Genomic DNA, 27,469 nt, shown 5'->3' on the forward strand with positions numbered 1-27,469 from the left:
AGCAAATTGTGTGTGTGTGTGTGTGTGTGTGTGTGTGTGTGTGTGTGTGTGTGTGTGTGTGTGTGTGTGTGTGTGTGTGTGTGTGTGTGGAGTTAGTGTGCATGCGTGCCAATGTGTTCTTTTAGTTTTGTTGCTATTCTTGTGTGTGTGTGTGTGTGTGTGTGAGAGAGCGAGAGAGAGAGAGAGAGAGAGAGAGAAAGAAAGAGTAGAGAGGATTTTGGTGAAGCAGGCGGGCGGGCATCGTCCCTGCGCAGCCATGCTTTCCAGCCTATGGCTCCAAGGATCTTTTGGCCAGTTACCTAGCTCATAGATGTGCATGTAAGGGGTCTGGTGACCCAGCCTGGCATGTGAAGGGTTTGTGTCCCAGTCTGAATGGGCTTGAGGGGGACAAAAAAAAATAAAATAAAATAAAAAAAAAGGGCCGAGCCCGTGGCGCACTCGGTAGCGTGCTGCGCTGGCAGCGCGGCGATGCTCCCGCCGCGGTTCGGATCCTATATAGGAATGGCCGGTGCACTCACTGGCTGAGTGCCGGTCACGAAAAAGACAAAAAAAAAAAAAAAAAAAAAATGAATGGGCTTGAGGGGTCTGGGAGCTCCAGACCCAGCCCTAGCGCAACAATCGGCCTGGTCGGTGCAGGATTATTAGCAGGTAAAAGAGCCCAACAACTAGCATGGTGGTGTAGCGAGACAATTGGCGTCATGAACAGGATTAAGAGTGCTACAAATGACGAAGTCGTGGGGCCTGACAATTGATGACGTGGGCAGAATCCCGACATTAGCCACCGCAGTAGCGCCACACTTGTCGTCTTCTTTTTATACTAAGTCTTAATCCAGTGTGTATTTTACAGTGACAGCGCATCTGAATTTGAATGATAAATTTTCATCGGAAATACTTGTTCTGTATTTAGATGTCCTAATTTCTAGTTTTCACATAAATTCACATCCTGAAATTATTTCGAACATACTTGAAAATTTTCCAATAACTAAATCAAGTACCAAAAACAATTTGCCTTTAATATTTACATCCATGTTGGAAAAAATGGTTCACCTTTTTTAGAAGAATTTGACTTTGAAGAGAAAAGCCTATCACTTTTAAAACTACATCTGTCAAAGTTAAATAAATTCACTAACTCTGGTAAGTTCAGTCTCTTTTTCTTTACTGTGCCAGTCATAATGATGCTGCCGTTCCACTCAATTCTCCATCAGTGACATGCCTTTGTTTTAAATCTTAAAATGTGTCTATACTTACTTTTTTAAACTGGAAAGTAATTTAATTGTTATAATTACAATAAGTAAATTTAATTGCAAATGACAATTTATATAGATATCACTGTAACCTGTGCTGTCTGTAAAACATTCCGATAAACATATTAAAATATTGCATCAGTTCCTAGAAAAATATCTTTCAAAGTGAATAAATCCGTTGGCACCAAGTAGATTAGTGATTACTTGTGACACTAGAAAAGATGACATGAGCTTGACATGTGCACTGCACATGCAGTAGTTAAAGTGAAATGTAGCCCTACCAAACCAATAAAGTTGTGTGTAATGGGAAGATATTTACAAAGTTCAAATTTAATTGAAATAAAATTTAAAATTTAGTTTCTCAGTTGGTCTAGCCACATTTCAGTTGCTCAGTAACCATATATAGCTTGTGGCTACCGAATTGTGCGGTGCGAGTATAAAGACTGGCAGAAGACAGAGTGAACAGAACACACCTAGTCCACCCTGTGACTTTTTTGTGTTGGCATCAGTTTTACAGCGGATGAAAGTTTGCTTGTACAGGGGCCTGGTCTAATTCCCAGTTTCTAGCTGGTTTTCTCTTTGTATGTCTCTACTTCTTTTTCAACCCCTAATGCTTGGTTCTCTGAAAGGAAAAAAAGTGTGTGCGTGTGCGTGTGTGTGCGCGCGTGTGTGTGTGCATGCGTGTGTGTGTGTGCGCACGCGCACATATACCTTCCAGCATGCATTTCTGCCAGATCTCACTGATCACGTCTCCCTGAACCCCTTCTGCCACCATGGTTTCCACCCCACACCTCTTGGCCGGTTTGGGAGTGAATAGGGCCCGTAATTGGCCTACCTTACAGCTCCTCACCCCAGGGTAGGTGGGGTGGGGGTGGGATGGGGCTTTCAGTGGATCCCCACATAAGACAGTGCTGGTAGAAGGGTATAACCCATCTCTCTACTCTCTCTCTCACACACCCCATACCCGTCCAGCTCCATCTGCCTTAAGTTAGTTTCAGTTCCTTGCAGCTTCTGACATTATCTCATGTCACTCCTAGTCTTTGTTTTTGTCATGAGTTTCTTCTTTTTCTTCCTGTGCATTGCAAGGTCTTGAATAAGAACGTGGGAGAGGTTGAATCAGAAAGAGCAAGTTCCCTATGTGAATCAGAAATCCACTGTGGAAGAATTTTAAGTTCTGTTTTTGTGTTCTTCTGCCAGTCAGCTTGAATTCTGGAAAGATCTGGGAACAGAACCCGGTGAGGGAGTGGCCGATCTGGGGGAGGAGGAGTTGCCCACACAGCTGGGAGTTGATTATTTGCCGGGATTGGGAGGCTTTGGAATAAAAGGAGACGTTGAAGAGAGCGGTGTTTACTCTCTGCTCATTTCCAGATCTCTGAGGTTGAGCCGGTGTGAGTCTGTGGAGGAAAACTAAGCTGCTTTTCCTGCTCATTTGGAAGGGGAGTTTTCTTCTCTCATGGGCACACAGAAGTGGCGGTGTTGTGCCCTCACAGGCAGAAGGAAAGGCCTGGGCTGCATCATGCCTGTGTTCTCACCTGCAAGCTAATAAAACTCAGCAGGACGATCGGAAGCCTGGTCACATGTCTGGCTTTATCACTGACTCACTGCAAATCCCTTTCCTCCTGTACTTTATTTTAAAATTTTTTAAATAGTAAATTGGCAAATTATAGTCGTATGTATTTATGGGGTACAAAGTCATATTAGGATTTATGAATACAATGTGGAATAATTAAATCAAGCTAATTAACATGTCCATCACCTCAAATAGTTATCATTTTTCGTGGTGAGAAAATTTGATATTTACTCTCAGTGATTTTGAAATGTATAATATATTATTGTATTCACCACACTGTGCAATACATCTCAGAGGAAAAACACGTGATTTCCTCCTGTCTAATTGAGGCTTTGTACCCTTTGACCGTTGTCTCCCTATCCACCTGCCCCTGGCCTCTGGTAACCACCATTCTATTCTCTGCTTATTTGTTAGATTGTTTTATATTCCACATGTAAGTGAGAACATGCAGCCTTTCTGTTCCTGGCTTATTTCCTTAGGATAATACTTTCTAATTCCATCCAAGTTGTCACAAATGACAACATTTCTTCCTTTTGTAAAGCTCAGTAGTATTCTGTTGTGTATATATACCACATGTTCTTTATCCAATTCATCTGTTGATAGATGCTTATGTTGATTCCGTATCTTGGCTATTGTGCATAGTGCTGCAATGAACATGGACATCTCTTCAACATACTGATTTAAAATGTTTTGGGTAAATATCCAGAAGTGGGATTGATACTGGAGGAGAGGGTCTGAAAACAGGTAGTCGGCCTCAACTCCCCCCATCCTCTTACCAGTTTCTTGACTTCCCCACAGAAAAGAATTCAAGAGCAGAGTCACAATAGAAAGTGAGAACAGGTTTAATGTAACAGATCAGATATATAGACTCCACAGAGAAAGTGCAGCCTAGTTCCAGAGACTGAGCAGGCAGGGCACATACCAAGTTTAATACAAAAGCAAAAAATACACTCTTAAAGTTTGGTACAGAGTGCAGTGTGGCTTGAGAGAGTGAGGGTGCTGAAAGTAAGTCTGATTTAAAAAAAAGAAAGAAATACACACTCCATAGGCAGAATGTGGGCTGGTCCCAGAGAGAGTGAGCAACAGCCCTGCCTTCTGCCAGAATTCAGATTTTATAGTTTTGCTATCTAATACATATTCATGATATCTAATGAATATTCAACTTATGGGTAGTTCCATGTTATGTAGCACAGTCTTGTACATGCTCAGTTGGTTTCCTTTTAGGGCATATTCGTTGGCCGAATTCTATCACATGCACCAGACATATGCAAGAATATTCTGTGCTCCTTAGCACCTTTACTGGAAGGTCAAAGGATAAATTCCCTTCCACTAAGCACGCTCAGGCACTGTGGTCATATAAGCCAGTATAAATTCCTTTTACTAAGCATGCTCAGCAACTGGATTTGCATAAGTCAGCCCCTTGTAGTTTTAATTTCCCCATGTTGATGCTGAAAATAGGTCCAACAAGCAACAGTAACTCTCCTCTAGTGGAGGGCCTAGAGGAGGGGCTTGAGACCTTGGTGAGTGGCTTGAAACTCAGAGGTGTGTCCTGAAACCTGAACCCTTGGAAACTGAACACCTCCTATCTCAGGATTGCTAGATCATGTGGTAATTCTATTTTTAGTTTTTTTGTTTGTTTTTGGTGACTGGCAAGTAAGGGGATTGAACCCTTGACCTTGGTGTTCTCAGCACCATGCTGTCCCAAGTGAGCTCAAACCGGCCAGCCCCACTTTTAGTTTTTGAGAAACCTTCATACAATTTCCACATGGCTGTACTCATTTGTATTCCCACCAACAGTGGTCAACTGTCCCTTTTCTCCACTTTAGTATCTTTTCTCTGTATGTTAGTCTTTCATTCAGATCCAGTCTGTTCTGTTCCCTTCCTGCATCACAAGGATTTTGTAAAAAAAACATGGAGTGAATTTTCATTTCTCTGGGAAAGATTACGAAAGAGAAAGACCAGATGCTAGTTTCATGGTTCTTTTTTCTGATGAGGTGTTCTTGTTTTATTCCTAAGACTTATAATGGCTAAGACAAGAGAAGACACCAAGAGTACTGGTCAGCCTTTGAACTTGGGTGTTAGGATATGGTGGCCCTAGTTTGTGGTCCACAAGAAGAGACCAGGGTGGCCCAAGTGCAGGTAGATGTATGAGAATCCCTGGTGACAGAACAGACGAGAACCGGGGATCAACGCTAGCAGTTTGTGATGAATTTTGGGGGGTTCCTATGTGATCAACCAGTTGGGGTTCCTGTATTAGAGTCTTACTCACCTGGAATAGTTTACCTGTGGTGTTTCTGAAGGAAGAACATGGAATTAAGTGACCTTTCATGTTTCCTTGAGGGTCTTTGATTCTAAAATAACTCTGAGAACAAATCAGGAAACACAACGTAACCCTGTGGCAAGCCTAATCGTGCATGACAGATTTTCTCATTAAATAATTGTTTTACCTGAGGAGACATGATTTTGCCTATGATGCTATGTGAAAGCCATATGGATTTTTGGATTTTACTGAGTTGGATTTTGCTTTAGAGTGGGTACTGCTAAATGAAGGGTAACCACAGCATGCTTCCCCTGAGAGGTCCCTGTCAGCCTGCAAAGCTGAGACCTTGGCCTTTTAGGTTGTGTATATTACTTTATTGAGGTATAATATACACATCATAAAATGCACAAATGGTTAGTTTGATTAGTTTTTTTTTTTTAAGGAGTTCACATTTTTAAAAAACTTTTGTAAAAACTGGTAAAATACACATGACATAAAATTTACCATCTTAACTATTTTCAAGTGTACAGGTCTGTGGCATTAAGTATATCACATTGTTGTGCAACCAACACCACCATCCATCCGCAGAACTCTTTTCATCTTGTAAAACTGAAACTCTGTACCTATTAAACTGTAACTCTCTGTAGCCCCTTCCCCCAGCCCCGGGCACCATCCTTCCACTTTCTGTCTCAATGAATTTGACTACTCTAGGTACCTCACGTAAGTGAAATTGTACAGATTTATCCTTTCGTGACTGGCTTATTTCACTTAACATAATGTCCTAAAGGTTACTCCATGTTTTATCAGAGGTCTGAAGTTTCTTCCTTTTTTAAGGCTGAATAATATTCCATTGTATGTGTGCACCGCATGTTCTTTATCCATTCATCTGTTGAGGGACACTTGGGTTGCTTCCACCTTTTGGCTACTGTAGATAATGCTGCTGTGAACATGGGTGTGCAAATATCTCTTTGAGTCCCTGCTTCCAATTCTTTTGGGTATATACCCAGAGGTGGAATTGCTGGATCATATAGTAATTCTATTTTTAATTTTTGAAGAACTTCCACACTGTTTTCCATAGTGGCTGTGCCATTTTACATTCCCACCAGTAGTACACATGGGTTCCAGTTTCTCCACATCTCCACCAAAACTGTTATTTTCGTTCTTCCTTTTTAAAAATAATAGTCATTCTAATGGATATGAGTTAAATTCAGTGAGTTTTGACAAATGTATGCATACGGGTACCAGTACCCCAATCAAAATAAAGAACATTTTCACCGCCCCCTGAAGTTCCCTCATGCTCTTCTGCACTTGATATCCCCTCGGCCTCGCCACCACCCCCAGTCCCTGGCCCTGGGCAACCACTTTTGTGCTTTCTAGCACGATATATTAGCTTTGCTTATTCTAGAATCTCATATAAATACTTTGTTTGGCTTCATTCACCCAGAATAATGTTTTTGAAGTTTATCCAAAACCCATGTCTAAAATCATATGTGGATGGAAAATAATCCCCAGTGTGACCGGAGTTTGAAACTATGCTGATGGTTGGTTAGAGAATACCATGGGGCTTAGAAGCAAGGTGAGAGGAGGCGAACTTGGGGGAGGCTGGGGAAGGCAGTGGGAGAGAGGGCCTTCCTGGAGAGGAAGTCTTCAAGGAGCCCAAGGAACCACAGCAATTAACATCAGTCCTATGGCTGCAAGAGCAGCTGATTCAGTTAGCCGGCAGGCCTTTCTTGCAGACCCACTATGTGCACAACACTGCTAAGAATTAGAAGCAGGAAAGTGGGGGCCCAGGATAGGAATTTGGAAAGCAGAGTTCAGGGAAGATGCTGCCTTAGAATTCAGACAACTGTGAGGACAATTATTTTGTCAAAGGAGAGACACACAAAGAGGACCTTATTGTCTTGGTGGCCAAAAGAGCCACAAGGGAGATCTAGATTGGCATGGTGGTAAATGTGAAAGCCTGAATTCTGTACACCACAGATGTGTTTAATATGGGTAGAGCTGGGAACTCCACCTTTAACAGCTCGTTAAATAGGTGATGCTAGACTATGTAGATGTGGTGGATGAAGGTTACTTGGAGAGAATACTAATAAGAAGAATAGCTAACATTTGTTGAGTACATGATGTGTGCACCATTTTAAGTACTTTATTTGATGTAATAACTTGATTAAGCTTTGCAACAACGCTATAAAGGAACTATTTTTATTAACTCCATGTTACCAGTGAGGAAACTGAGGCATGAGAGTCTATGCATTGGCCCAAATCACACAGCTGGGAAGTGTGTGTGGAAGGATTAGAAACCCAAGTGATTGTGCTCAAGGGCTCTAGCCACTGTGTTATGGAGGAAGGATGGTGTGTTCATTGAAAAAGAAGTTTACCCTTGTCTGAATGGCCATCATGTGAAACTAGCAAGTAGGCCGGAAGTTGGCTGCTCTATTCTTAGGTCTGGACCTTCCCTTTGCTGTTTCTTATCAGAAGGGTGGCATGGATTCTCGTGTCCTAGGGTGGACCTGTGCTGCCCGTGATGCTAGCACCTTCTAGACCTTGAGTCAGCCAAGGGAACTCAACACGTTGTTACCATGCACATTACCCAGAAGGTGGACCCATCACTTACCTGTAGACAGAGCTGTTCCCTATATACAAAATGAAGGGGTGGGCTGGGCACTCTCTAAAGTCTTCTCTCCCTGACAATCCAAACCTGGCAGAAATGCACTCTTTTTGGGAACAAGCATTTCCCTCCCATTTCTACTCCCACTTTGTTTTGTTTATTTACATCTCAGCCTTGGAATTGCTCTCTCCCCTGTGGTTTGCTTGACATTTTCATCTGAAATGGGGTAAAATCAACTTTGAGTGATCAAAAGAAGAGTTGTGTTTTAAGTCTGGAGAAGCACTGCCTCTAACAGCATAAGTGACTGCCATCTAGGAATTGAGAAAAACATATCACAGCTATGCCAACTGTATCTTAGCCTTTGAATAAAAGCACATAATGTTTTTGGTTTATAGCAAAGGCTAGAAGAGCTGTTTCTGGCATTTCTTCATCTCCCTACTGGTGTATACTGGATAGACTGGGTAGTCTGAATATTTCTGGTGCTAGGATAAACATAACCTCCTTTGACACTGGGTTCAGACTATCCCAAGGGCGCATGATTCATAGGTGGTCTCTGAAGCAGGCTGCCCTTTGGCACTTTTATATTATGGTTGGATCAGCCATGACCTCCCCACCTGCACTAGCACAAGATGCTGGGCCTCGTTATAAGGGGATGGGGAGGCTTGGAATGTGCCTAGGTGGAATCTTTATGTCCCTGTCAGCTGGAGATGGCGTGACTCTGACCACATGTCTGCTCAGAGAAACATGTGGTCAGAGGTTATCACAGAGCCGTATCACATTGCTCTCCCACCAGAAAGGCCATAAGGCTCAACTGGGGCAGGGGCATATGGGACTTAGAAATGAGCTGCTCTCTTTGAATGGCCACCAGCCTTGTATTAAACACTTTTGACTAGTGTCAAAACGTGGTCCAGCTTCCATCAAACGTGTCCACCTTCCATCAGATAAATCTGGGAAAGGAGTGTTTTTGTTGTTGTTGCTTTGTTTTTTGCATCTAGGGTGTTAAAGATACAAAGAATAAGAAAGTGTTTAGCTCATCAGAAAATATGACAATTTAGGGCCGAGCCCGTGGCGCACTTGGTAGAGTGCTGCGCTGGGAGCGCGGCGACACTCCCGCCGCGGGTTCGGATCCTATATAGGACTGACCGGTGCACTCACTGGCTGAGTGCCGGTCACGAAAAAAATAAAATAAAATAAATAAATAAATAAATAAAAAAGAAAATGTGACAATTTAAAGTTTTGATTTTATTATTATTATTCTAAAGGCTTCTAGAATTGTCATCTACCTTTAGACATAATTATACACGTATATACACACATGTACTTGGCTTTGTATAATATAAAGTTCTCTAGAGTCAGAGAGACCTGTGAAAACATAGGTCTTATCACCCTACTACATGAGTGACCCAAGCACTGTGCTTACCTTCTCTAAAACTTAAATTATCATGCCCACTCACTGGACAATGAGAGGGCAAAGTGATATAATATTGATAAAACACCTAAGCATTCAGTACAACTAAATGGTCAATATTTATTTAAAAATAAAGTCCCTCCAGTTCCAGAGGACAGACGGGGAATGTAAGGCCAGCTTTCCTGATGCTTACGGCCACTCAGCAGTGGCAAAGCCTGCCTGTGAAGGAGTGAGCCCCTTGACCAGAGGAAGGGTGGCTGCCAGCTGGGAGATGACCATTCAGAAGAGTCCTTACATTGGGAAGGAAGTTCAGCCTCCAGGATTTTTTTTTTTTTTTTTTTTTTTGATAGGTTACTGTTGGATAGACAAGGCATAGGTGATAACAATCTGTTATGAAGGGTATAGAGGTGGAAATTGAAGTGTGCATTTTAGCACCTAGAATGGTACCTGGCATGGGGCAGGCATCCGGATAATGTTTGTTGAATGAGTGAACGAATGAACATGAAACACGAATGATCAGTGAAACTGTCATATCAGCCCCATGATAGTGAGCAATAATTCACATTATCACTACATCCACTTCTTGTTTCTATGGTCACTGGCCTGAGAGGAAGGGGAACCCAAACAGTTTGTCTGCAGTTAAGTGGCAGATAGTTAAGAAAAGCACCACCATCAACAAAAACACAGCCAACAAGAATTCCAAAGGTCTTAGTCCACAGGCAGTGCTAGGAATCACTCGGATAAGAAAAAAAAATTACTCAGGAAAATCTGAAGCACTATATTATGCAAGCTGAATATGGTACTCAGGGAAACAAGGTAGGGTAGCTACATGTTTTAGTCCATTTGTGTTGCTATAACAGAAATACCTGAGACTGGGTAATTTATAAGGAGAAGAGGTTTATTTGGCTTACGAGTCTGGGACAGCTGCATCTTGCACGGGCCTCAGGCTGCTTCTACTCATGGCAGAAAGTGACAGGCAGCTGGTGGGTACAAGCAGATCACTTGGCGAGAGGAAGCAAGAGAGAGGGGAGGTGCCAGGGTCCTTTAAGCAACAAGTTCTCACGGGAACTAATAGACTGAGAACTCACTCATTAATCCCCCTCCCCAGGGAGAGCATTAATCCATTCATGAGGGATCCACCCCCATGACTCAATCAGTTTCCAACACTGCCATATTGGAGATCAAATTTCCACATGAGTTTTGGAGGGGACAACACATCCAAACTACACATTTTTAAAGTTTATTAGAATATGCTTTGATTTATGCCGTACTCAAAGCTTGTGCCTGTGGAAACTGAGACAAGACATTTAATGAGGCAAGAATTGAACTAAGCATGCAGGACCCAACTAGTTTCCCCCAAATCATTTAGGCCAACTTGGCTCTTTTTCAGATTTTTATAAAATGTAAATATTTAACCCTTCTTCTTCATACAATATAGAACTCACACAGCCAGTTTTCATTATTATATCATCCAGCTGGCTTTCAAATCGTGCAGACTGGGTGTTTTATCCCAGTTTGGCCACGTGCTGACTGTGTAACCTCAGGCAAATTACACAACTTTTCTAAGCCTCAGACTTTAGGTTGTCAAGTGGAGATAATAATTGGGACTGTACAGGTTACGGGGTAGGTTAGTTAAGACAATGTACAGGAGTGTTTAGAAAGTGTTCCTTTCCTTGCTCCCCTGCCTTTTAGACAAAGGAATCAATGGAGTAGAGTAAAAGCTTTAATACACTTTGGTGTGGTGTGGGAAGGGTAGAGGAGTGAGGATATCTTAAATTATATGCAAAATATGTCTTTGAATTATTTGTGGATTGAGGTTATTGTTTTCCACAATACTGTGAATAAGTGGCTAACATTTGGACAAAAGACTGTCAATAAGTTACTTGCCAGGTACTGGGTTGGAATAGATTCTTACCCAAGATTGCTCAGCAGGCAGGTGTTAAAAATCAAAATTTAAACAAATTTAGTTTAAAGATCTAATTTTTTTTTTTGTTAGTGATTCGTAAATTGAGCAGCATCTCCTCTACAAAATAGAGGGACCTCCATTGAGCGTGACAGAACAGTTGGGTTTTGTAAGGTAGTTTGAGCAGGAACAACAAAACAGCATCCTACAAAAAGTAAATTGGTTAACATCAGGTTACTTCAGGTTACTCTCCTTGTAGGGATTAAAACAGAGGGGACTTCCTTATGCAGGCTTAGGTTGATGGGTCCCTTTTCAATTAGTTGCTGTGCAGCTCCTGTTTTTTGGAAAAACTGGCCTGTTCGGGGATTTTCCTGTTTTCAAAAGTTTCAGTTTGATTATGTGGCACTTAACACAAGTGATTTCGTTTTGGTTTGGTCTCTTGGAGCCTAGTGCAGAAACTCAGTCCAAAACAATGGCCTCCCCTGAATGTTATTTAACACAGGTTTCCAAATTTGTCCGCATTCATTTAGCTTACACATTTTTTGCCTTTGAATAAATGTTTGAAAGTATTTTTTTCTCCAGACCCATCCCTATCACAACAACAAAACTTCTGTTTCCTGTAGAAGGAACTAAGTTCCAAGGAAAAAAGAAAGAAAAAAAAAAAAGAGTTGATTTCATTTTCCCATTTCATAGACAGTTTTGAAAGCCTTTAGTGCTTGGGTGGGGCCCAGTCACACCCTCCACAAACCCACAGTCCAGAAGTTTAAATTTGTCATCCTTGTGGGATATAAAATGAAACCGTGTACCAAAGAGAAATGGTGAATGACTCACTCACATGTGATCTTCGGGGGAAGTGAGGGATTCATTAAGTATGTGCCAAAAGGACAGCAAATCCTTCACAGTGAATGCTTAGGTTGTCGTCCTATGATTAAGTTAAGTTTGGGGTCACTGAGTTAAGTTGGGATCTGGAGGACAGCATCCATTACTGGGGTGAACTCCCCACCGTGCAACATCTAGCAGACCCAGGGAAATTGTATCTTATCAGCACTCCAAGAAGGAATTAGACTTTAAGGGATGGGTTCACACAGGCACACATGCAAACACACACATGCTACTAATTTGTTTATTTACATTATGAAATACATTGTTATTTAGACAGTAAAAAGAAAGAAAGAGAGAAAGAAAAAAGAAATATATTGTTACTTAAACAAAAATCCCCATCAGTCCTTATTGAGAGGTCCCCACTGGAAAGCCAAACTAGTGCAAAGGTTGCTTGGCAACCATGGAACCAGAACAAAGGGTCTTAGATGGATAGAATTCTTCTTCACAGTGGGGAAATACCTGACTCCTGGACCACTGGATCCACCCTTTCCTCAGGACGGAGCTTTGAAGATTAATTCAGAGTAAGCCTCTGTGCTGGTTTTATGTGGAGTTTGCATTGCTAATAGACACGATTTTTCTTTAAATATGTTAATACCTTTCAGCAAGTCTGCTTCAGCCCAGGAGCCATTCTTTCTCACTGAGAGGAGTTTGCATATCTTTGTTTTGATGGGTATTGGCTGATTTCACTAGTCTAATTCTCAGGGAACAATCTACTTTGCCTGCTTTCCATACGCTGAGTGAGAGGGACACGTGTGGCCTACTAAATAAGTACTTGAAATCAGAGGTCCTTGTTCTATGTACTATGTACCTCAGTCTGCTGTGAAGACATAAGAAACTTTATACTGGCTTGCCAATTTCTGGCAGTGATACAATAGGGCAGTTTGTGGGAGAGTGTATAATTGTCCTTCTGGAATCCTGGGAAACAATAGAGATGTATTCTCAACATACCTAATTTTTCTTTATGAATCCATTGTAAATTATTTCCATGGATTTATGTAATCTGAAATAGGTTGAACTTATTTACAACTTATTTTTCCCTTATGTAACTGCTGTTGGGATAGGTCTCATATATTTAATTTTCACTTTTCTTTCAGTTGCTCTAAAACTATATCTTAACAGCTTCAGGAGCCCTATCCCAAGCCCTCATTGTAGAGTTCCCATATCGTTAAGAATTTGCAGCCCCCCACCTGTTAACAAACTGAGTTTGTCATCCACTGTGCCAAAATGACTACAGTCCTTCACACAAAAGTTTGCAGTGATAAAGATCTGTGTTTATTTGAGTGACCAGTCAGAGGAGCCCGTGGAAGCTAAAGGAGCTTTAAGATCTCAGACTTCCAGATACTTAAAATCATGGGCATTTATAGAACAAAATCATGAATGGGGGTCCAGGGAGTCTTGTAGGAAGCTGATTGTTTCCGGGTGAAGTCAGCATAACTATTCCTGGCATGTTAACTGATATTTTTTGTAGTGCCGTAGGGTCCAGGGTGTATATGCTTGTAGGGTGTGCAGGCTTGTAGATGCAGGTGGCTTGCAAAGGCAACTCAAGATTGGCATTACAGATGTTATCTTGAGACATAAAGCATTCATTTGAGGAAAAAATATCCTGACCTTCAAATCAAGTTTTAGCCTAAGGAAAGCATGTGTTTAACTAACTTTATTCTTTTCTTATTGTTAACCCTACTTTATTGCTACTCTGAGGAATCCAGCCCATCCTGCTTGATCAATCAGTTTTTTGGTGTTTTTTGTTTTTTTGTTTTGCTATTTCCCCCTTCCCCCAGCCAAGGCCTGTTCTGGCAGTGGTCAGGGCAATAGTTAGGGAGTCTGTCTCTCAGTTTCACACCTATATATTACATAACCTTTAGCTTTTTAGACATCACTAAAAATGGTGTCACCTTCAGTCTTCATCTTTTCATCTTAAACAGAACTGATTCTTTTAGGGTCTTTTGAACCACCCCCAAAATATGAGTGTGTTTGCATTTTACAGATTTAGAAACTGAGGCATAGTTGCTAATTATTTATCCCCATCTATGAGCAGCAAAGGAGCTTTTAAAACCCCAACACAAAGTCTGAGTCATTGTGAACTTGGTCATACTGTTCAGTTTATGGAATTGTAGGAAGGCCTTCAGAGAGAAAGAACAAAAGAGTCAAAGAACTGAGGCAGCCAAGAATTTCTTGCAGAGAATCTGCAAATGGCATTGTAGGGCAGGTGAAAAATGTGAGAGGACTTTATAGGGGGAGCTTCGGGAAGAAGGACCTTTCATCCCTTGGGGACTGATATGGATTGAGTGTGTCCCCCAAGTTTATGCATTAGAAGCTTGATCCCCACTGTGACTGTTAAGAGGGTGGGAAATTCTATTATGGTAATTGAAAGGTGGGGCCTTGAAGAGATTAGATTCTGAGGCCCATGCCCTAATGAATGGATTAATAATGGTGCTCATGGGCATGGTTCTGAGGGCTTTATAAAAGGAGAGCACATGAGAGTTTCTATCTCTCTGCTCTGCCATTCTGCCATGTGAGAAACCTGCATCACTGTTGCCACCAACAAGACCTTACCAGATGTGTCCCCTGGACTTTGGACTTCCCAGCCTCTGAAACTGTAAGCAATACATTTTTTCTTTATAAATCACCCAGTTCCAGGTATTTTGTTATAAGTGACAGAAGCAGACTAATACAGGGACTGATCATTACTTCCTCTAAGAGGAGTCCCATAGCAATTCTATATTGGGGTGCAGTATCTATCATTTGGTACCAGTAAAACTTTAATAAATATACAACAGCTATCTCTATGTAAAAGGACTCATGCTATGTGCTGTCCAAGTTTTAAAATAAATTGTCTGGCTAAAAGCACTCAGTGTTCAAGTATGATATACTTTTTTCCTTTAGTAAAATATTTCTAATTCCTTGAATAATGGCTCTCAGTATTTCCAGAGGCTTTGCTCAAGCGGTCTTTCCACTTCTTGATGTGGTAAAAAAAGGAGTGGAAATTTTCATATTAAAGGTTGCCTTTTTTGAGAGGTGTCCCCTTTCCCTAGCTCCTCAGTTGTCATTTATTACAAAACTATGTGGGACCAAGGGAAGACAACCCCTTCAACTCCCTGAAGGTTCTCTGAAAAAACATCTGATAAACACAAATTAACATGAAGAAAAGGTAAAACAAGTTTTGTTATATCATAGTTTTACATGACACGAGAGCCTTCAGAGTGAAGACCCAAAGACGTATGGAGAATGGTCCATATTTATGCTGAGGTTCTAGGAAGCACACACAGCTATGTAGAAATGCGATTGGACAAGAAAAGTATGGTCTGATACTGACAGACTCAGCGGAGAAGCCCAGCAAGCCCTGTCTCCAGATTCTTCTTGGCTTCTCTGTGTAGCATGCATTTCTCCAGGTTATGGGGCAGGACCCTTCCTGAAATGAGGGTCTTATGACCTACAATCAAACAATGCAGGTCAGAAAATTTCTTTATGGCCAGCTCCAAGACAGAAAGGCAGGAGGTGAAGATTAGAGTATATCTATGACTCAACTTGGGGAAGAGTGATGCTGGTTTCTGTGGCTTGCCTCAGGGGAGAGTGAGGAGAAGGTCAAAGGAAAACTTTGCTTCTGAGGCTGCTTCAGAGGCCTTCACTTTGGGGTGTCACTTTCTGGGCCCCATCAACTACATGGAAAGAACCCTTGTTCCTAAAAGCTGTCTTCCAGAGTTGTCAGCCAATCAGCAGCAACTCAATTCAACTCACGTATAAATTATACTTAGTGAGGGAGATGGGTGCATTTTGATAATTCATATGATGTAGAACAGGGTCTCCAGATCAAGGAGTGGCTAAGGCCCATGACAGTCTCCAAAAGCTCTACTCGTGACTTTTTTGTTTTGCTTCTAACAATATTTGCTTTATTCATCTTATTTCTTTTTTTCTTTCAAATGCAGAAGTAACATCTTATGTCTTAATAAACACTTTAAATTTCCCACCCAACTAAGACCAGTCCCTTGACTCTCTGTGCCTTTCCCCATTCTCTTGTCAATTAACTTAATGTTTTTATTAACATCTGTAAGACTCATAAGGGGAAGCTGAGAGAGCAAATTCAATAAGGCTTCCTAACTGTCCTTTGGTTTTTCAGCAGTAAGGTTATAGGGGGTGTCCATGTGACTCCCTTAAAGACAGTATTTACCATGACCTGGGTAACAGACATCTTCAGTGGATGAATATCCCAGTTATCATAAAGCCAGTCCCACATGGCTTGCATATAAAGCATATCAGCTGCGTCATCTCCAGTGTTCCAGTTGGCATTTATAGGGAGTGTGGGAAGTTCCTCTTCTCAGGGTAAACAGACCTTACAGTGGCTTCTTTACAGTCTACTAGGCTGTCTTGTCCCTAGGGAATAACCTCCTGTGTGTCTGGATATAGCCATCTGGGATCGTTCCATAGTTAGTTGTGAGTCCTGCATCAACCCAAACATGCTCTTCCACTATGCAGCATTCAGTACCAAAGACACTGCCCTTAAATTAGTTGCTGTCACAATTCATCTTAGTAAAGGTTCTTCAGGAAGCTGATGACACTGAACTACAATATGAAACAATTCCTTCACACTGTACCCGCTGTGAGACAGGATAGGGACAGGACTTGGCCCCTCAACTCAGCCACTCACCTCTACTTTCAAAGAATCCAGCATACCCAGATAAGATATTTTCAAAGAATCTAGCACACCCATCTAAGCTATTTTCACAAACTAAGATAAGCAATTTTTTAAACTACAAACTTCCCCCAGGCAGCTAGCCTGACTCCCACATGAGCACTAAACTTCAAGGTGACTGCTACAACCTCCTGGGGTGGCAGTAGTGAGTACTGTCTCCATCTTGAGCAGACACAAGGACCAAAGTCCTAACTGAGCATGCATCCATGTCACAACTAGGAAGAACAGAATGGACCACCTCCAGAGGAGCAGAATGATGATGCTGCCCTGCATGCCTTACCGTATAAAGGACTCTGAACAGCTCCCCTCAGGAAGCCAGCTTCCCTATAGCTATCTTTCTTAGGCATAGGCTCTCCTCTCTTTAAATAAAGCGTTGCTTGCTTTACTACTGGGTGCATTGTTCATTTCTATGACTTTGAAACCCAAGAACCTGGTCCAGTAACATTTCAATTTAATATTTTCTTGGTTTTGCCCTCTGCCCACATGGACTACCTTCTTGGTGACGGTTACTGAACCAAATCGAGCCAGGATTCACTTGCTCATGAACAGTAAAGCCAATACACTGACACCAAGATTGCAGTTGTGAGGCTGCCACACGGAAAAGGAACCAGAACACCCAATTGAGAATTTAAAAGGGGGTTTTTATTGGCCGGCTGGCGACTGTCTCTCTAAGAAAGTCTCAGAAGATAGCAGCCCTGACTTGAAGTTTAGAGGGTTTTTTTAAAAGGCACATTTTTACATTAGTTACATAGTTAAAATTATCAAATAGTCACACACTTATAGTTATCATATAGTCACACACAGACACACATATCCTCCTGGCGTGAGGAGGGGGTTTGGGGAGGCCTACCGCAAGCTGATAACAGAAGCTGAAATAAGCCAGTTAGTCGCTCAGGGGCAGCTTGGGTGGGGAACAGCAAACAAAATTGAAACTTCTCTAAGTGCAGGCTAATATTTAGCTTTTAACTTCTATCAAGGGGGCTGAAGAGCTGAGGGGGATTTTCAAACAACAACATTTTCTAAGCAATTCAAACACTATTTAAACTTAATCTACCTTGTCACGCAGCAAGCAGTTTCACAGAAGCGAATTGTGTATGTTATGAAAGTGGGGGTCACCCTATCTCACAGTGATAGAGGTGTTTTATTGCAAAGCAGCAAGCAAAGAGGGTGGGTAGCACATGCTAAAAAACCTGGGCTTTCTGATTGGTGAGAAAAGTTCATATAGGGTAAAATGATGGGTAAGTGTCTTGGTGCATGATCATCTTGTGGGCAGTGCTGATTAGGTGCCAGCTGTGCAATCAACAAGTTATTCTTAGAATCTTCCATTCAGTGTGGGGGTTACATTCTGATGGTAACTGGGTAGTTATGAGTCTCCTTTGGGGATGGTCTTGGTTTCTGGAAAACAAATCAAAGACATATGTCAGTGATATTACCTATATCCCCCTCCAAAAAAGGGAATGCAAAGTCTCATGGTGTTAACTCAGATCTATAGTTACTGTTACTTTACAAACTGGTGAAATATTCTGATTCTTGCATCTGACTACTTTCTTTTATCCTTTTATTTCAACTACAATCACTACAGTCACTAGCTAGTATATTACATATTAAATGAAGTCCAGGGACTCAGGGACTATGGCATTTTCCACCTACTTTTGAGGGGCCTGCTCTTCTTCGTGACCAGAGTTCTTAGCAGTACTTTGTGTAGTCCCAGCACAGTTTTTCCCTTGGGGATGGCTCTGAGGTTAGTGGCTGAAGTGCAGACTCACTGGAAGCTGAGTTTGGCCTAGCATCAGTGTCTGACTCAGCAGTCTCTGTTAATTTCATTTTAGCTATTGTAGATAACAATAACCAATGGACTGAATATTTCACATTTTCTTATTTGTTTGCATTTCTTTATGCATCCAGTGAACCAACTCCTCAGGAATTAGATCCATATCTAAATTCTATTGGTAACTTTGACCTTTAGTAACTAACTGCAGCACAGTAGCTGCTCCGTACCATGGGTGACCATGTTGCCACAAAGGTTTCTCATCTCCCACGCTTTATCCTTTCTCTTCCCCACACTATGTTTCTGTGAGCCAGAGCCATTCCAGCAAATCCCACTTTTGACACCAACTGTATAGGAAAAACAAACTATTTTTCTCTATATTCTCAGCATTCACTTCTGGCACTAGACTTGTGGGAGTTCTTCCCACACCAAACAGTTTTCCGATTCTCTGCAGACACCAACTGGGTGTCTACAATTTAACTCAATTTTGACACTATCTACCTGGAATTAGTGTCAGACCCCCACAGGTTAAGGGCTCAGTCCCACAAGACTGACCCCTCTTCAAACACCAATCTCAAGTCCAGGTTATCACCTGTATTTCAGACTGACTGGCTGTTTCCACACCCTCTCCTTTCGTGTTTGATCATTTACTAGAATGGCTCCCAGAACTCAGGAAAACAGTTTACTTACCACGTTAACAATTTATTTTAATAGGATACAACTCAGGAACTGCCAGGTGGAAGAGATAGATGTACAGGGCAAGCTATGGAGGAGGAGGCATGGAGCTCCCACGGCCTCTCCAGTTGCACCACTTTCCCAGTGTTACCAAAATAAGCTCTTGGGTCTCAAAGTTATAGAAATAAACAATGCACCCAGCAGTAAAACAAACAATGCTTTATTAAAAGAGGAGATAGATTTATGCATAGTGGGGGTTGCTACAGGGAAACTAGCTACCCAAGGGGAGCTGTTCAGGGTCTGTCATAGGGCAAGGGGGCAAGGGGGCAGGCCAGTGTCATCATTCTGCACCTCTGGAGGTGGTCCATTCTGTTCTTCCTGGTTGCATCATGGGTGCATAGTCAGTTAGGGCTTTGGTCCTTGCATCTGTTCAGTAGGTCCAAGATGGCGGTGTTGCTCATTATCACTACCTCAGGAGAGTCATTGTAGCAGTCACTTTGAAGCTTTGTGCACATGTGAGAGTCACGCTAGCTGCCTGGGGGAAACTGGGGAAGGGTCTTTTTAAAGTCAAGCAGCTTCTTAATTGAGTTGGCATCTTGCTTTGATGATTTCTGCTATTTTCACAATGGTCATGAGGGAGGTTGGTTCCAGGAGCATCTTGTTTAGCTCCTAAATTACAGGAAAAGAAAGAATGGGTAGGTAATGATAAGCTTTAAACAAAGCTAACAGTTATATTTTAACAAGCCTTGGGGAAGGGTTTTGCAACTCATTAAGTATCTGTTCCCCCTTATCTCAGTTTGTTTTATCAGGGCAATTACATCCAACAACCAACTAGTCTCTTTCAGTCACTCTTATCAGGGATAATATGGGGGGTCTCATGACTGAGGAGTGGAAAAGTAAAAAATATCCTCTGCAGGGAAAATGGAGTTGTTTTGGTTCACAGGCCTAGCCCTGTCCTGTCTCACCAGCACATGGATGTTCCCCAACCCGGAGCTCTTTGGACACTCTCCCCATTCAACCCTCCACCGTCTTTGTGGGTTTTAGGGAGGCTTTGTTAGGTAGCCATGATTGATTAAATCATTGGCCATTGGCGATTAAGGCGATCTCCAGCCCCTCTCCCCTCCACTGCAGTCGGGGGTGGGCTGAAAGTTCCAACCCTCTAATCACTCAGTCGGTTCCCTGGGCAAGCAGTCCTGTATCCTGTAGTTATCTAGGGGCTTTATAAAGTCACCTCATTAACATAAACAGATGTGACTGAAAGGGGCCAGAAAATTCCAAGGATATTAGGAGCTCTGTGCCAGAACAGGACAAAGACCAAATACATATTTCTTACTAAAAGTCACAATATCACATGTCCCTACTCTAACTTCATCTCATGCCCCTCTTGCCCTTGTTCACGATGCTTTTGTTCATCCCTCAAACAGTGAGCTTATTTCTGCATCAGGGTCTTTGTACTAACTACTCTGCCTGAAAGAGTCCTCCAGAACTTGAATGGCTGGTCCCCTCCCTTCATTCAGGTTTTAGCTCAGAGGTAATCTCAGAGAGCGCCAACTCTCATCACTCTGTCCCAGCCCGCTCCTTCCTGCTAACCTGATCACACCATCCTTCATATCGGGGGTCAGCAAACTTCCTGTGAAGGGCCAGATAGTAAATATTTTCACCTTTCTGGGCCACATGGTCTCTGTCACAACCACTCATTTCTGCTGTTGTAGCATGAAAGCAGCCACAGACAATACATAAACAAATGGTGTGACTGTGCTCCAGTAAGTCTTTATTTATCGGCACTGAAGTTTGAATTTCATGTAATTTTCTTGTGTCATGAAATATTTTTCTTTTGATAATTTTGCCAACTATTTGAAAATGTAAAAGCTGTTCTTAGCTTGTAGGCCATACAAAAGCAGGATTTGGCCCATGAGCTACTATAGTTTGCTGATCCCCACTCTATACCATTGTCCTGTTATATGTTCTTCATCAGTTCACTCAGTCTCGTGCTAAAAGAATAAATTTTAGGCAAATTAAATTCAATAAAGTTTAATTTGAGCATGAAAAGAAAAAAAATAAAAATGATTCATAAATTGGGCAACCAGTAGAGTTGAAACAGATTCAGAAGGACTGTAGCCAAAAACACATGGCCAGTTAGATTAACAGGCAGAAAAAAGGAAGCGAGGTACAGAACAGTTGACTGCCTGCAATTCAGCTATCATCCCAAGCACACCTCTAAGTCAGGTTTTCAATTTGCCCATATAGCTTACGTACTAAGTTAGATTGTAGTTTGTCCATAAGAGCTCAAAAATGAGAGTCCAGAGGGTTTCTCAGGCCAGATTTTTTTAGTTTGATTTAACATGTGTAACTAATTCTTTTTCTGATCTTGGTTAACAGTTCAACAAACCCTCCAGTTTCCTCACTAGAATTTTAAAAATTCAGTCTTATGGTGCAAACTCAAAGTTATTAGGATAATAGCGTCCCTGGTGGTCTAGTGGTTAGGATTCGGCGCTCTCAAAGTTATTAGGATATTATCTTATTTATTCATTTATTTGTTGTGTGTTTCTCCCAGTAGATTGTAAGTTCCTTGAAGGCAGATTCTGTCTTATTCACTGCATTATCTCTATCAACTAGGCCACAAGTCACTATATCCAATAAAGTCTTCCTTCCAAACATCTCATGTATATCATATTCAATTGCCACACCCTACCCAGGTCTTTGCCTCTACCTGTCTGTACCTCCAGTAGTCTCTTCAGTCTTCCTGAGTCCTTGTCCGTCACTCCAGTCTCTCCCACTAGAGCCTACCCTGTGGTATAGTACCTTGCTAAAGCATTTCTTTTATTATAGCATTTCTCTGCAAATAACAAAAAACTTTCCACTATTTTCCTATTACCTCCAGTTTTAAAGCCAAACTCCTCAGTTGGGCATACAAAGCCCTTACCAATTAGTTCCCTCCTGCTTTTCCAACCTTATCTCTGAGCCTTCCCTGGGTGAGCCTTTGTCTCCTCATTGTCTCTGAACCCACTGCCCATTCCACCTCTGCACCTTTGCTCAGGCTGTGCCCCCTAACCAGTCGGCTTTCCCCTTAAGATGGGACTGAACCCCTATGTAATATGAGGACAGTCTGCAATGGATGGTGGGAAACAAGGAGCTGGGCCTGAGGAAAGCTGAAGACAAAAAGTGAATGTGACTAAACGTGGCTTGAGTGTTAATCTAAGTGAGCTAAGAAGGACTTAGTTATCACTGAAAAGCGCTGCTTGGTCAGGTTGTCTGTGCCAGAGCTTTTCAAACTACTGTGCAGACAAATACTTGGGGGAAACTTAAAATGCAGATTTTGGCAGTAGGTCTAGGGTGGAGGCCTGAGATTCTGCATTTTTAACAAGCTCTCAGGGATGCCCATACTTCTGGTTCTAGGATGACTCTTTGAGTATCAGGATCTAATTAAATGCTTAGGAAAGGAGACTTGTCCATATTACTTAGATATGGGAACAGGAGGCAGTTGGCCTGCTCCTTAGGGGACTGTCTATATGTCATAGCAACCCCCCAGAGTCCTAGCCTACTGAAGACACTTCTTGCATTCTGAACAACTGAAAAAAAAAAATGTGTGATAACTCAAGTCTTCTTGATGAGGGAGAGGTTGCTGAAAATCGAGGACTAAGTTGAATGTGTAGGCTACAGCTTAAAGGGAAGAAGCATTTTTAATCCTAAAATGGTGGCAGTGAAAATAGCCATTGGAAAAATGAAAGGATTCTAGTGCTGATTGGGCCACCGGTCTGTCCTCACACACACACACACACACACACACACAAACACACACACCAGAGTGTAGGTGAGAGTACTGTACTTTTCCCTGATGCAGTTGGATTATTTGTCCTCTCAAAGGGGGCACCTTTTCTGATCCACTACATCATACAACTGTATGGCTCGAGTGTAAGCAATGGTACTTCACCCTAACAAAGCAGTAGGAATCGTTTCTGTAACTTGTATCTCCAAACAAGAGCAGATAGGAAAGTATTTTACTGATATAATAAACTTGACTGTTCTAACAGTTTCTCTTTAATTATTAGCCTGGCCCTTATGTCTTTGGCTAATCAATAGCTAGCCTTTTGATGAAGCTGGGTGTCATTTCCCCATGGCTTGGCTTTATGTGAATTACTAATTATCCTGATTAATGATTTTAGTGTCACTTCTCTTATCACAGTAATTTCCCTTCTGGTTTTGTCACAGAGCAACTTCTGTTGGGCGACTGAACTCGGATCTTGATATAGAGTCATGGCCATGGTAAGTTGCCAAGTGCTTCACCCTCTGGTGCCAGCCACAGACAGGTACAGGGACTATTGGTTAAAACAAAGCATTGTTTGCTCAACAAAGGGGAGAAGGATGTGAAAATGCAGTATCTTTTTTTTCCTTTTTTTTTTTTTGAACATCATTTTAATTTCTCTCAGGGATAGTGAGTACCTTGACCCTGAAAAATAATTCAAAGAGAGTCCTTTGAATCCTTGTAACTTCCTGAAATATAAAAACAAGTTATAGTTTTCTCTCTGCAGAAGCATTACATGTTTATTTTAGAACATTTAGGCAAATAAAAAAGAAAAACTGAAAACCTGCAGGGTCAAACACCTGATGACTGCTGTCGACATGGTGGTGTAGCCCCACCATTCAGGCTTGTCATGAGGGGTGTTTCTTAGCAATAAGGGCTCATCGTCTGCCTCCTGCTGTCGACAGTGATCGGACTCCTTGGAACTTGGTTATCCGATCCTAGGGACAGGCATAGAATTGGATCCCTTTGAGAGTTCTGTGAAGTCGAGCGCTGAGGTGGAAGCTGAGCCTCTTGGCTGCAGACGTGGCTCTACCTAAGGCTGGCCATCTGCTCTCCTTCCCCCACCCAAATGAGATTTCTGAATTGGCAGGTGATTCTGATCCCCAGTCTTCTGGGAAGAATAATAGAGGTAGAACCGTATACCTGGAAAGGAATTGGAGATCCTGCCAGCTCTAGATGTCTTCCTTTAGGAAGATGGATGTGTAAAGCAAACTATATGAACAAATAGTAGTATACTCTTAACTATTTTTACTTAAGCAGTCTAGAATTTTCTTCATGATCCCCAACAGTCAAAGTCTGCCCCATATCTCTTACGCTTTCATTTAAAATCCATTTCTTGTGGATTGATTCTCCCTGGACTTGGAGAACATTTATTTAGAAATGTTTATGGTGTCCCTACTTTGTGCCAGACATGGCACTAGGCTTTGGAGATTGAAAATTAATGGGATATTAGTCCTGTCTTCAACAGGCACACAGCTTTCCTACATGTGAAGACTGTAAGCAAGTGACCCCTTGGTGTGCTTTCCACTCTAGGAAAGTGACCCCAGTTGCTCTCATCTCTCCTAGAACCTATTTTTCCATGATGACTGTTATTTATTGGGCTAAAGGACATTTTTAAAAGAAAAGAAAACCATGATATATAGTTGCAGTATTGCAATTCCCAACTATCTCTTATTACTTTAGACCCTGCTCGTATGTATCATGTTTTTTAAATTGCAGTAATAAGAGCATAAATAAGTTTTGTTTTGCTTTTTTTCCACTTAGTATAGGAAAATGCTTAATGTTATAAACGAAGTAGGATACAAAAGTTATGTATTCACTCTAATCTTATGTTTCATCTAATTTCTGTGCTAATATGTTTATACTACTTTTATATCATATTAAAATTATTTACTGTAGATGGTGGAGTTATGGGTGTTTTAATTTTCTTAATTTTTTTTCCTTAATTTTCCAAGTTGTCTACAATGACCGTATGTTTTGCATGCCATTATATTCAAGTATTTTAAAACATTTTTTATGTTTACATTTAGTAAAATGCACAGCCCTTAAGGTTACTGGTAGATAAGTTCTGACAAAGGTATATTACACCCATGTAACCTATTCCTCTGTCAAGACAGGGCATTTTATCACTCCAGGAAGCTCCTTCGTCCCCCTTCCAGATCAGTGTGCACCCTGCTCTACACACCACTCCAGAAGCACAACCACTGTTCTGATATATATCACCATAGATGCGTTTTGCCTGTTCTAGAACACCCTATAAATGGAGTCATGTGGAGTATGTACTCTTTCACGTCTGACTTCTTTCTCCGAGCATTTTATTTTTTTGTAATTCATCCATGTTGTATATATCAGTAGTTTGTTCCTCCATTCCTTTTTATTGCTCATTATTATTCCCTTGTATTGTATTTCAACCTTTAAAAAAATTTTTTTACTTATTATTATTATAATCATTCTTACAAATTGTGATATTTCTTATGCCCTTTGCCTGACCTATTCCCAAATCCCCTCTCTTCTTCCCCCCCATCTCTATTATCCTAGGATTGTTCTCTCCTTCTGAAAGTTCAACATATTGTTGTGGTCTGTTCTTTCTTTCTTTCCTTCATTCCTTCCTTCTTCCTTCCTTCCCTTCCCCCTCTTCCCTTCCTTCCTTCCTAGCAGCCAGTTATGAGTGAGAACATGTGGTATCTCTGTTTCTTTGTCTGGCTTATTTCACTTAACATAATTTTCTCCAGACTCATCCATGTTGTTGCAAATGGCAGAATTCCATTCTCTTTTATGGCTGAGTAGAATTCCATTGTGTATGTATACCACATTTTCTTTATCCAATCATCCATCGATGGACAGTTAGGTTGGTTCTGTATTTTGGCTATTATAAATAGAGCTGTGATGAACATGGGAGTGCAGGTATCTCTTTGACATGATGATTTCCATTCCTTTGGATATATACCCAGTAGTGGGATTGCTGGATCATATGGTAACTCTGTCTGCAAATATTCCAAACTTTTTGATGTTTATCATCTTCATTATGAATATAATAATAATATTTTATCAATTGCGATATAGTGACTATTTCTAGCTACTCATTTTTGTGTTTCTTCCCCACATCCTGTGTATTTCCTTTACCTGATGCTACAATGAGCCTTCCAGGGTTAGAACCCCTGTCTTTTTAGAATGGATAATGGTGCATTGTGCCCTGGAATTTAGTCAATAGGATACTTACAGGACTAACAAGGAACAAATTTCTTGACCTTTTGCCTGGATAAAAAAGAGTCACTAAGAATGCTAATTGATAATTGATAAACTGAACCACCCTTGCAAATCTCTTTATTCATTCATCTTGTTAGATATTAATTTTAATCCCATAATAATAGTGTCCTTCAGCAATGCAGTTTGCTTTAAATTTGAATGCAGTGTTTGTGTTCCATCCAAAAAATTTTCAGTACTGGAGTTCCAAAAGAACCTTGTAAAGCATTCAACTCAGAAAGCTGTCTCATGCTGGGGCCAAAGGCTGAGTTAGGTCACGTTGGAATTTTGACAGCAAGTCACCAGTTTGCTTAGTAGTAGAAGAAAAGTAAAGTGCCTGTATCAGTTTCCTAGGGCTGCCATAACAAAGTACCACAAACTGAGTGGCTGTAAAATAATAGCAATTTATTGCCTCACTGTTCTGGAGGCTGCAAGTCAGAAATCAAGGTATCAGCAGAGCCGTGCTCCCTCTCAAACCTGTAGGGAAGTCGTTCCTTGTCTGCCCTAGCTTCTGGTGGTTTACTGGCAATCTTAAGTGTTCCTTGGCATCTTGGGCTGGCCAGTGAGCTCTGTTGGTTAGAGCGTGGTTTTAATAACACCAGGGTCCAGGGTTCAGATCCCCATATAGTCCAGCTGCCAAAAAACCAATCAACCACAAAACATAGCCATCTCCTTTTAAGGACACCAGTAATACTGAATTAGGGGCCCATCCTAATTCAGTATGACCTCATTTTAATTTATTACATCTGCAGTGACCCTATTCCCAAATCAGGTCACATCCTGAGGTACTGGGGATTAGGACTTCAACATGTCTTTTTGGGGGGATACAATTCAACAGATTGCAATATCCAAGAAAGTCGATGTTATAGATTTCTGTTTTCCTCTGTCAGGTATATAGAGGGTGACAACTAAGTGCTGGCTGCTGATGGTCTTTCAGCAGAGTAAGCTCACATCCTGTGGTATCTGAGGACTTGGATGGGCTTGATGTGTGCTACAGTGGGCCTGAGAGGTCCAGGCCAAGGTGGTTTAGTGCAAAGAGCTCAAATCTGGCTTGCTAGAGAACTGCCCTAAGGGTGTAAAAATCCTTGATTCCTGGAGATGGCCCATTACATCCTTGGATCAAATTAAATAATCAGAAAGCTCTCTATTCTACACTGTTTTTGCTACCTTGTATGAATGCTCTATCCTAGATTCTGCTTTGCATTACTCCACAGGCTTGCACTGAGGGATATTATAAGAAATAGAAACAAGAATCTAACTATTATATTTATTACAGCCATGTGGGTGAAGTCATTTATTTAACAATAGTTAACATTATTTAAGAATAATGATGACGATGATGAACATCAACTTTGAGTTTTTGTTTTAATGTTTATCTTTTTCTGGGTTCTGTGCTAAGTGCTTTCCTGTATTACCCTG

General features: G+C 41.4%; 1 protein-coding gene across 1 annotated transcript in view; it reads left to right on the top strand.

Annotated features, from left to right (window-relative positions):
* Nucleotides 1–27,469, top strand: part of ANXA4 (annexin A4) — a 66,653-nt gene that overhangs the window by 12,619 nt on the left and 26,565 nt on the right. Inside the window, exon 2 of the mRNA XM_063078085.1 lies at nucleotides 23,215–23,268. Coding sequence (XP_062934155.1) covers nucleotides 23,260–23,268 — 9 coding nt within the window. The 5' untranslated portion in view covers nucleotides 23,215–23,259. The remainder of the gene's footprint in view (nucleotides 1–23,214; nucleotides 23,269–27,469) is intronic.

This window comes from Cynocephalus volans, chromosome 14, assembly GCF_027409185.1.
Source record: "Cynocephalus volans isolate mCynVol1 chromosome 14, mCynVol1.pri, whole genome shotgun sequence".
NCBI lineage: Eukaryota > Metazoa > Chordata > Mammalia > Dermoptera > Cynocephalidae > Cynocephalus > Cynocephalus volans.